This window comes from Macaca thibetana, chromosome 14, assembly GCF_024542745.1.
Source record: "Macaca thibetana thibetana isolate TM-01 chromosome 14, ASM2454274v1, whole genome shotgun sequence".
Taxonomy (NCBI): Eukaryota; Metazoa; Chordata; class Mammalia; order Primates; family Cercopithecidae; genus Macaca; species Macaca thibetana.
Genome location: NC_065591.1, coordinates 87,877,309 through 87,889,587, shown reverse-complemented (window position 1 = coordinate 87,889,587; position 12,279 = coordinate 87,877,309). Strand labels below are relative to the sequence as shown.

Sequence of the window (12,279 nt, the reverse complement as noted above, 5' to 3'; positions counted from 1 at the left end):
AAGAACAACATGGCAGTTCTATGTTATGTCCATATGCAAAGTTATTAATCTAAGTCATTTGTGAACAAGTAGTTTAAGAAACCTAAATTTCTGGATATATATACATGTGTATATATATGCACATATATATGTATATATGTGTATATATATGTATATATATACACACATATATATACATGTGTGTATATATATGAAAACCCTTTGAACAACAATTTAGCCCTCTAGTGGAGACAAGCCTGACCAACATGGTGAAATCCCATCTCTAATAAAAAAATACAAAATTAGCTGGGCATGATGGCAGGTGCCTGTAATCCCAGCTACTTGGGAGACTGAGGCAGAAAAATCGCTTGAACCTGGGAGGCAGAGGTTGCAGTGAGACAAGATCATGCCATTGCACTCCAGCCTGGGTGACAAAGTGAGACTCCATCTCAAAAAAAAAAGTCAATAATTAGATTGAAGAGATATAAAAATAAATCCAGGTTTGCAATATAGTCTATGATGGGAAGTCAATCACCTTCTTCTCTCTCTTTACCTCTCTCTCTCTCTTTCTTTCTCTCTCTCACGCATACACACACACAGACACACACACACACACACACACACACACACACACATCCTGTCTTCTTCAGTATAAACAGTAGAAACACCTAATTACATAAGAAAGAAGGACAGATACTTTTGGAAAAGAGTGGATTTCAGAAAGTCCCATGCTTGGCATAAAAATCAAAACTGTCATCTTACACAACAGTTTACAACAGAGCTGGTTGAACATCACCACATTGGGGTTCATGGAACATCTCAAGCTGTTTCTTAAACATTTAGGGTTTGGGCAAAACCAAAAAGCATTTCACCAACCACTTTTTCCCTTAATTTGTAAACCCATGTTTAAAAGAAATGTAATCCATATGTTTCTGATTCATTTACACTTAGCTCATCAAAATTGTGTTTTATATGAATTACTTATGTGCAAAAAACTGTGTCTTTCAAGCTTTTTTCTTAGCAACAAGAATTTAAATTTGGTTTGTTGTTGTTTTAAGGCTTTTTCCCCTCCTTTATAGTAGACTTATTCTACTAAGAAGGTTTGGAATTTGATGGGAAACTGAGAAACACATGGTTTAAGTCAGTTCTAAGTTAGGCAGTGCACATTTGTCTTCCAGCTAATTTACCCATGTATCTATTGCAAAGTTTTCTTTTCTATTTGTTGACTTTTCTATAATTATAGTGTTCTCCCTCTACCTATGCTGATTATTTTTATCTTGAAAATTGAGATTGCTTTGGGATGCATACAAAATGGCAGTGAAGTCATTCTAAAAACTCCCTGATCCATACCAAACAAGATAAAAAGCAGCCCTTAATTCCCAAAGCTGATATGATACTCACAGTCAAGCCATTTTGTTCTCTGTTGGGTATAAACAATCCTACAGAATGTCAACCTCAGACAAGGTTACTCTGAGACCATGGTAAAATGAGACAAAATAACACTTCATAATTTTGTCTAAAAACAGACACAAACAAGGTCACTATGCAACCTCCAAAACACCAAACACCCCCCTCTCTTGTTAAATGAGTGATAGCTACTTCTTTATTTAATTAGAATTGACTTTACTTTGTGACAGCTTCCAATCTAGAACAAAGCACCATTTCCTTAGACCCTCCCGAAATCACTCAAAGTCCAAATCTCAGGACAGATTCTCTCTAACATTCTCCTACTGAGATACCCTGTGACCCCTCATGATGTGTGTTCTCCCTTGCTGCAACAAGTAATAAAGCCAACAGCTGTGTTCCTAGTGGTCTTTGACTGAGGATATTGACATATTAAAAGAATGTCTCTATTTTTTTTCTTAGCTTCCAAACTCACCTGTTCTAAAAATCAAAAGGCTGATTCCAAATGGAAGAAATGAAGGGAGGGCGGCAAACCTGTGCTTTCAGAATGGGGAGCTGAGAAACAGAGCAGCAAGGGGCCTGGTATTGTGTGTTAGGAAAGAGCCTGAGTTTGGGACTCAGGATTTGGTCTTGGTTCTACCACTGTGTGATCTCGAGCAAGTTACTTAGCCTAACAAGGCTTCCATTGCCTTATTTCTTAGGTGGAAATAATCATGCCTACTTTTAAGAATTGTTTATAAGGAGGTAAAAAAGAGATAAAATTCATATAGTGCCTATATCGGTACCTGTTGGTGTCTCCTGACATCTCCTCCTACCTAGAGTTATCAGATTTAACAAATAAGAATACAGGGCTGGGCACGATGGCTCATGCCTGTAATCCCAGCCCTTTGGGAGGCTGACGTGGGTGGATCACGAGGTCAGGAGTTCGAGACCAGCCTGGCCAACATGGTAAAACCCCATCTCTACTAAAAAATATATAAAAATTAGCTGGGCCTGGTGGTGGGCACCTGTAATCCTGAGGGCTCGGGGGGGAGGAAAATCGCTTGAACCTGGGAGGCAGAGTTTGCAGTGATCCGAGATCGTGCCACTGCACTCCAGTCTGGGCGACAGAGCAAGACTCCATCTCAAACAAACAAACAAAGCAAATAAGAATACAGAATGCCCAGGTGTTCTGTATTTTATCTGAAAACCCTACCTCTTGTGCTTTCCCCACTCTGTGGGACCAGAATTGTATCTAGGTACCTACCAAAGCATATCAGGTGTGCTACCACATAAAATTAGAAATTAGCATCTTGAAAAATCACAGAAATTTAGTTCTCATTTACATTGAATTGAAAAATAAAGAAAATAAGACGTTACTAGAACCAAAACACATGTTGAGTGTCATGGAGAAGTAGAAATTATACTTCCATACAGGAAGTTTATTGAAATTGAAAAGATTTGTCTCTGAATTAAGACTACAAACTAAGGTCATGATTTGTAACCCATGATTGCAAAATTGTTCTTATACTACTTTTCTGAAATTTTACAAAATTTTGCATGCATTTTCACAAGTGAAAAGGGAATGATGCAATGTAACATGTTTTCATATCTTTTCTCAAGGAGAAAATTGCTCCACAAGATCAGATAAACCGACATTTGTCAAGGCCACCTCCAGATTATAAAGACCAAAGAAGAAATGTGGGCAATATGCAACCAACTGCTCAGTATTCTGGTAAGTGTCCTTAAAAATTCATAAAAGTTATAGCTGTGAAAGGAAAAAAAATTCATTTTTCAATTATCCCTGTAACTCACATATGATTGTAATATCTTTCTTAGAATTTCTAACTCCCATTTGGCTTTCATACCAAGACTACACAAATATTTTTTAGTCCTTTCATCAGTTTTTTTTTTCATCAGTCTTGCCCTGTACTCACATATTTTACCACTCTCTGGACTACCTCCAAGAACTCAAAAGAGCTAAATATTTTTCTGTTAGGTTGAATCACTCTCCTCCCAAAGATATACCTTAACCCAGGTAGTGGAAGGTAAGCAGACATTTCTCCCTCTTAGTCAGGCACATGTGTAACTTTCACAAATCCTAGTCTTTTTGTATCCACCGTTGAGCCCATCTCCAAGGTTTCTCCTTCAAAGACAAAGGTCCCGCCACCAAGGAATACTTGAAAAGCAAATTAAGTTTTCACAGAGTCTCTCAAAAACACCAAAGGTGAACTCTATTTAAATCACAAAGCAAATCTTCTTAATAGCTCTCTCAGTATAAAATAAATGGTAAGTACAAAAGTCCCCTAAATTCTCTCTCTTCCCACTCATTAAACTCCAAAAAACCTTTCCCAAACCCAGCCTATATTGCTCTGCCTTCTCCTATTTAGTATCTATTCAATACACTTCTGCCCCAAACTGTCTAAAACTCTCTGCACTTTCTAATGTAAGTTAAGCTTATACTCTTGGGTTTCCTAAGTTCTCTCTGCCTTACCTGTTACCTTCATCTGTCCAGGAAGCCACAGAGAAGATTCCCTAAAGAAAGAAAGGCTGTGAACACCTCTATTTTATTAATATTTCCTGGTACTGTTAAGTGTACTTTTAAATATGTTGTCCTGACTTATTTAAACCCCCTCAGATACAACAGGTTGCCTCTTTCAACTGAAGTTGAGAATGGGGCTGGGCTCAGTAGCACATGCCTGTAGTCCCAGCTATTCTGGAGGCTGAGGTGGGAGGATTGCTTGAGCCCAAAAGTTCAAGGCCAGCCTGGGCAACATATTGAGACACTGTCTCTAAAAACAGCAAATAACATTAGGAACGGGATGTATGTTTTCCACTCTGTAAGATTACTTTGCCTCAGGACAAAAACGGGATTCTCTAGTTGATTTTCCTCAAGGAGGCTGAAAGATAAGATGTGGTTTCCAGTCATGTGTTGCTTAATGATGGGGGTATGTTCTGAGAATTGCATTGTTAGGTAATTTTGTTGTGCAAACATCATAGTGTGTACTTATACAGACCTAGATAGTCTAGCCCACTACACACCTAGGCTATATGATATAGCTGATTGCTCCCAGTCTACAAACCTATACAGCATGTTACTGTGATGACTACTGTAGGCAGTTATAACACAATGGTAAGTGTGTGTGTATCTAAACATAGAAAAGGTACAGTAAAATATAATTTAAAAGATACAAAATGGTACATTTGTATAGGGCCCTTAGCACGAATGGAGCTTGCAAGACTGGAAGTTGCACTGGGTGTCAGTGAGTGAGTGGCACGTGAATACAAAGGCCTAGGATATCACTGTACACTACTGTGGACCTTATAAACACTGTACACTTAGACTTCACTAAACTTATTTTTTTTAATTTCTTTCTTTAATAATAAATTAACTTTTACATTAATTTTTTTTGCTTTGCTTTACAACTTTTAAATTGTTTAAACTTTTGACTTTTGTGATGACACAGCTTAAAACACAATCACATTGTACAGCTGTACAAAATTATTCTTTTCTCCATATCCTTATTCTAGAAGCTTTTTTCTATTTTCTTACAATTTTTTAAATTATTTTTAATTGACATATAATTGTTCATATGTATGGGGTACAGAAGGATATTTTTATGTATGTAAACAGTGTATAACGATCAGATCAGGGTAGTTACCATAACCATCACATCAAACATTTATCATTTCTTTGTGTTGGGAACATTCAAAATCCTCTTCTCAGTATTTGAAAACATAGTATAAATTATCCTTAACTATAGTCATCCTAGAGTGCTATCGAACACCAGGACTTATTCCTCCTATTTAGCTGTAATTTTGTATCCATTAACCATCTTCTCTCTACTTTTTCTCCCCACATCTTCCACACCTCTAGAAACCACAATTCTACTCTCTACTTCTGTGAGAGCAACTTATTTAGCTTACACATATGAATGAGAACATATGGTTCTGTGCCTGGCTTATTTTACTTAAAATTTTTTTTAAATTTTATGTTTTTGTTTTTACTTTTTAAACTAAGACACAAACACAAACATACACACATTAGCCTAGGCCTGCACAGGGTCAGGATCATCAATATCACTGTCATCCGCCTGCACATCTTCACCCACAAAGATGATATTGCTTAATCTTATTGGCATTGTATGTCATCTCCCTTACTGTTCAAGTGTCTCCTACCTGGCTGTTATCTCTCTTCATCAAACATTGCCCACTACACAATGCGCTACTCAGATACAAGGAGATACAAGAGAGTGCCTTTGCCTTCAAAGGGTATGTAGTCTAGTTGGGGGCATATTTGTAAATAATAGCAAGGCTAATGTGTTCATTTGGCCCTCAGTCTTTCAGGATGTATACCACCTAGGTATCCTTAAGCAGCAGGGGATAGCCCACGTTTACAACTGCAGACATGCTCTACCCATCCACTGATATTGTGATATTCTTTTGTGTGTTAAGTTCTGTATTTCTCAGAATCTCTGACTCTTTGGGCCTCTCTGATAATCTTTGCCTCCAAAAATGTTTCCTCACGATGACTTCACCCTCCAGAAGTTAAGGAGATTTCAGTGTGTTGATTAGTCACTATCTGTTGTGTGGAGCCTCTTATTACACAGCCTGTGGCTTAAGCACTTGTTCCATATTGTTGCAGAACTTTCTCCTTAGTTCAGCTAAAACCAGGCTCTCATCACACGGCCAGGAAAGATTCGGCTCGTGGACACATAGAAGGATGAGGAAAAATGGAATGTATTGAGCAAAAAGGAAAAATAACTCTCAGTAAAGTGAGAGAGAGTCCTGCTAGCAGGTTTCCCACCTCACAGATTGAACCCCAGGTCACCACACAGGAACAGGAGAGGCCAGGCTCCTCCCTGCTGCAAATGGCGTGAACTTCCCGAGGCTCCACCCTGTCCTCCCAGTGCACAGGTGGGCATTATTCAGAAAGAGTCAGTCGGAAACAGACTTCATCCGGGAGCAGCAGTCCAGTTTTTCAGCCTTCAGGCTGTGTTAGGTTTGAAGGCATGGGGGAGACCCTTGTCTGCCTCCTGGGTCTCTGTCAGTATCCTATCAGTTATTGACAGGCATCAATTTAACTGGCAGGCACTTTGAGGCTCCACAGATTGCCCAATACTAAGTGCTAAATGAAAGATTCAGAGGGCAAATACTGCTGGAGAGAGGAGACTGGAAGATAAAAGAAAGCTTAATAGAGAGCTTCGGCCTTAGCCTGAGCCTTGAGGAAAAGGTAGAGCTCAGTGAGGAAGGGAAATGCCATAAGCAAAGGTGGCTCACAGTGCATTGAGTAACAATTCAATAGTAACTACACTTCTTGGAACTGAAGACTTTCTTTATGGAGATAATTTCTGGAACATTGAATTCCAGATGTTTAAAGAGAGAGACATTTGGGCCAGGCCCAGTGGCTCACGCCTGTAATCCCAGCACTTTGGGAGGCCGAGGTGGGCGAATCACGAGGTCAAGAGATCGAGACCATCCTGGCTAACATGGTGAAACCCCGTCTCTACTAAAAATGCAAAAAAATTAGCCGGGCGTGGTGGCGGGCGCCTATAGTCCCAGCTACTCGGGAGGCTGAGGCAGGAGAATGGCGTGAGCCTGGGAGTCGGAGCTTGCAGTGAACCGAGATCGTGCCACTGCACTCCAGCCTGGACAACAGTGAGACTCCGTCTCAAAAAAAAAAAAAAAAAAAAGAGAGATGGGAGATTTAGCCTTTGAACACTGGGAAGCCACTGGGGCAGCTTCTTGAATGGGGATGATTCAAAGAATGGGACGTGATTTTCAAGGCCATAGTTTGGGAATATTGATCTAGGAGCCGTGTGTAGCATTCATCCATACTTTCTCATTTGGACCTGGGGTAAACAGTAACATGGATTTCATGAGAGCTGACTAATCAAGACTATAGTCTCTGGACTTGGAACATGGTAAAGCTAATTCAAAATGGAAGATTGACCATTACCTCCCTTCAGTGACTTCAGAAGAGGAATAAAATAAAACCTACCAAATAGAACTATTCTGTTTTAGTCTTCTTTTTGTAATGTGTAAACTTGTGAACCAAAGAGTGACCTCGGGTGCTCCTTCCTCCCAAAAGTTGTCTTGTTCCTTTTATATAATTTATTTGATGATTATTTCACCTAAATTGTCTTACACCTGAAAGCAGTTTCATATTAATGAGTTATTGAAAAGTGCAATTACAGAGGAGATAACATACTGTTACGAACTAATAAAATTCTCTTCTTTTTCTCAGGTGGCTCATCCACAATAAGCTTAAACTCTAACCAGGCTTTGGCAAACCCAGTTTCAACACACACCATTTTAACTTCCAATTCCAGCCTCCTGTCTACTTCTCATGGGACAAGAATGCCATCATTATCTACAGCAGTTCAGAACATAGGGATGTATGGAAATCTGCCTTGTAATCAACCTAGCACATACAGTGTCACTTCAGGAATGAATCAACTGACCCAACAGAGAAACCCAAAGCAATTGATAGCAAATCAAAACAACCCTATGATGCCACGGCCACCTACCTTAGGGCCAGGTAATAATAACAATGTAGCCACTTTCGGAGCTGGATCTGTTGGCAATTCACAACAACTGAGACCAAATTTAACCCATAGTATGGCAAGCATGCCACCACAGAGAACATCAAATGTAATGATCACATCCAACACAAGTGCACCAAACTGGGCCTCTCAAGAAGCAACAACCAAACAGCAAGAAGCCCTGACATCTGCAGGAGTCCGCTTCCCCACAGGGACACCTGCAGCCTATACCCCAAATCAGCCATTGCAACAGGCAGTAGGTAGCCAGCAATTTTCCCAGAGGGCAGTGGCTCCTCCTAACCAGTTAACACCAGCAGTGCAAATGAGACCCATGAACCAAATGAGCCAAACACTAAATGGACAAACCATGGGTCCCCTCAGGGGTCTGAATCTCAGACCCAATCAGCTAAGCACACAGATTTTGCCTAATTTGAATCAGTCAGGAACAGGGTTGAATCAATTGAGGACGGGCATCAACCAGCCGCCATCCTTGACGCCCAGCAATTTTCCTTCACCCAACCAAAGTTCCAGGGCTTTTCAAGGAACTGACCACAGCAGTGACTTAGCTTTTGACTTCCTCAGCCAACAAACTGATAACATTGGCCCTGCCCTAAACAGTGATGCTGATTTCATTGATTCTTTATTGAAGACAGAACCTGGTAATGATGACTGGATGAAAGACATCAATCTTGATGAAATCTTGGGGAACAATTCCTGAAGAAGAAAGGGGAAACAATTTCCAAACTCCAAGCACTAAAAGGCAGTATTTTACAGAAACTCTGTAGAGGCTGAACTGTTGATGTTCAGGTAGACTACATGAAGATGACATACTTAAAAATGGAAAGCAGAAAGTAACTGCAGTGATGAACATTTTGGTCCAAATTCTTGTTTTAAATCTTACACCCGAAAGTAAAACATTGGGATCACTTTTCCCTGTCTAAACTCCAGGACACAGTATCCAATTTATCCAAACAGAACTGTGGTGTCAATGTGTAATTAATTGTGTAAAATAGCCTTCCCAACCAACTTCCTTTTTCCCTGGAAAAAAAAAGAGGTAATAGAACTTGTAGTTTATTTAAACCCCATGTCATGAGGAGGTACTAGTTCCAAGCAACAAACTCCTTAATTTGCTCTAATAGATAGGTATGGTTTAATCTTTCCATTGTGTCTTTTCATTTAATTTTCCTGAAGCTTGCAGGATAGATTGAAATATTATAGGTTTGTTTGTAGTAACCAAACAGTGTGCTAATTAAGAAAAAGTCAGAGAACCTAGAAAACATCCAGTGGATTACGGAATTTCTTCCCCAGATTCACTCCTCACTTTTACAATTTTCCCACAATCCTCTACTTCAGTGAGATGCTGTGTTTCGTGATTAAACAAAAATATAGAGCTGTGCGATTTGATTTTGGCTTCCACAACCAACATCTGAATCCATTCCAAATGAAATTTTAGATATAACAAAGGCTTGTCCTAATAATACTGAAATATTGGTGCACACCTCTCTGCACTGGATTTAACTTTTTTTAAAAAAAAAAAACCACTGGACATTGCTATAAATGAGATTTATTTGGCTACAAATAACCTGGGATGTTTCTTATTATGATTGATGCCTGCTGGTTTGTTCCCAAGCTAAGTAAAATTGAGCCTCATCCTCCCTACTCATTTTGATGACTGAGGCTGGCTTACAAGAAAAGGAAGTTTGGAGACTAAAACCGAGATTAGAAAGTATCATGTTTTGGTTGGAGATAAGAACCAGGGGAGGCAAGTACCAGTGTGTACAAATTTATTTCACGGAATTTGAAAGAAAACATAATCAAGAGGGAAAACAATTTGTCCTTCATTGGGCATATTATTTGGATTTGGGTGAACAGCGAAATGGAATGTGGTCTGTTAGGAGCGTTCTGTTCGTTCTTCTGTCCCTGATGTGATGAATCATTGCCACATGCTAGTTGGACTCTTCATATCCAGGTTTTGTCCCTCAGGGCTGAGCACTATATCAAAGAGTTTTTGTTGAGTCATTTAACCTCAGTGCCCACATACAGATCAGCTGTAAAATGGGGAAGATGTGTGCTGATTTGGAATGAATGCAAAATATCACTATCATTTTCCTAATTACAGAGGAGCAAAGGTTATCTTCAGCCCTTTCAGTTATACGCTCACATATTCAAATATCAAATGTAATTTAGCTGAAGTTATTTAATAACCAAGTCTTCAATATCTGTTCAAAGAAAAAGAACACACTTTGAAAATTCTGCAAAGCTCTCTCCCAGTCTTTAAAATGTCTAGAAGCACTCTCCTTCTTTACAATACCAACATCACTGGCCCAGAGTCTTTCCTGTGCTAGGCTGTAAATGTAAATAAATTACTTGTTTTGTAAACTTTTGTAAAGAATATTTTGGTAGAAATACTTAAAACATATTCTTTGGGTTATATTTATACATATGTGAAATAAATATACTATCAAAAGGTTATATTTTATACAAAAAGTAAATTGCTACCTTTTGTATGCTAATATACAAAGTTTTGTATAATATGATGGTTTATTTTTAGCTCTACACTTAAACCATAGGTGGTTGAGTGGGAACTTTTGAAAACTATCAAGAGGCTTGTTAGACAAATTTATATTCTGAAACCTCAATAAGAAAGCATTCCAGGTTTCAATCCTTGTTTTTTGTCCTGCTCCCAAATTCTTTTTTAAACCCATAGTTCTTGTGTCTTATTTGATTCTTCTGCTGTGCACATTGTATTGGTCCTTGTTGCATGTAGTCTACTGTGTGTTTTCCCATTTTATAAGACAGCATTTCTCCATACAAAAAGAAAAAAAAAAGATGTACATATAAATGCTTTTATTGTATGGCTCCTCCATGTTACTGTATATATCTGCCAGCACTTCCCAGTTACACTCCTGTGAGTCGGCTTATTTTTACCCTAACATAAATAGTATGTTTTGTAGTAGTTATCAAATTTAAGAGATAAAGCAATCAGAATGTTTGGATTTTCTTCTATCTTAATGTGAATTTCATAATTAATGTCTATTTATTCAGCTATTCATTAAAATACAGGATTCTTTGGGAAAACATGGTATAATCTGTAGTTTCTGTTTGTTAGCAGCCTATTACCAAAGATGACATAATGTTCCTGAAAGCAGAGATAACAACAATTTGATAGACATATTTAGCTAAAACCTTAAGATTTACAACTTAAGAGCTATTGGAATACAGTCTGCCATTTATAGAAATACCAGACCACTTAATTGTTGGCATTGTTTATCATCCTGACATAGAGAAGAGGTAGAAGTAGTTTTTCTTTTTCGTTCTAAGTCAAAGACTAGAAAGCAGTTTAAGCAAGTAACTCGGTCTTGGCTTTATGTTAAGCCCTATGAAGATAGATAACTCTGCTCTAAGTGAACGCACTAATATTACCTGCATTACTGTAACCGTACCATAACGGTAAAGATTTCAACTTGTAAAACAAGTATGTTGTATTGTGTATAATTTCATGTGTAAAAAACTGTTTTAAAAAATTCAGAAGTAGGCCGGGCGTGGTGGCTCATGCCTGTAATCCTAGCATTTTGGGAGGCCGAGGCAGGTGAATAACGAGGTCAAGAGATGGAGACCATCCTGGCCAACATGGTGAAACCTCATCTCTACTAAAAATACAAAATATTAGCCGGGTGTGTTGGTAGGTACCTGCAGTCCCATCTCCTCAGGAGGCTGAGGCAGGAGAATCACTTGAACTCAGGAGGCAGAGGTTGCAGTGAGCCCAGATTGCACCACTGCACTCCAGCCTGGCAACACAGTGAGACTCCGTCTCAAAAAAAAAAAAAATAATAATAATAATAATAATAATTCAGAGGTAGTTAATGAAATCATACTTTCAGTCACCAACAATATTGTTGCTTCATTATGCAAAGTTCTGAAAACCATTCATAATAATGGGTACTTAAAGGCAAGTTTAGTCTCTAGGAAGCTTCTAAACGAGTGAAATGTTGACTTGCCTCAGTGTTCTTTAGTTCACTTAAAAAGTTTGTATTAACATTCTATATGCATGGCATCTACTAAATACTGGGGAAATACAGACTAATTCTCAGGCACTGTGGAAATTTGCCTGGCCTGCTGTGTGGCGTTTGGTCAGACCAGGCTAGTGAACACAGGCTAGGTAAATACAGCCCGAATGGACATATTTACACAGTCCTTCTTGAGAGTCGAGGTTGAGAGTAAGATGGGCCTTTAGAGGAGGCAAGAAGAACCATTCCAAATTCTCCTGCACTGCTGTCTAAATATGTTGTTAAGCTCTCGTTGTCCCTTTCCCCTCTACTAAAAAAGTATGTGACATTATCTTTTTTATTAGCATTGTTAATAAACCAATAAT

At 38.7% G+C, this 12,279-nt stretch overlaps 1 protein-coding gene across 3 annotated transcripts in view; it reads left to right on the top strand.

Annotated features, from left to right (window-relative positions):
- The window catches only part of MAML2 (mastermind like transcriptional coactivator 2), a 366,387-nt gene extending 355,400 nt beyond the window's left edge, over positions 1 to 10,987 (top strand). For all 3 annotated transcript variants that reach the window (XM_050758022.1, XM_050758024.1, XM_050758023.1), the window contains 2 exons: positions 2,986 to 3,097; positions 7,610 to 10,987. In XM_050758022.1, coding sequence (XP_050613979.1) covers positions 2,986 to 3,097; positions 7,610 to 8,625 — 1,128 coding nt within the window. In that variant the 3' untranslated portion in view covers positions 8,626 to 10,987. The remainder of the gene's footprint in view (positions 1 to 2,985; positions 3,098 to 7,609) is intronic.
- The last annotated feature ends 1,292 nt before the right edge of the window (positions 10,988 to 12,279 follow it).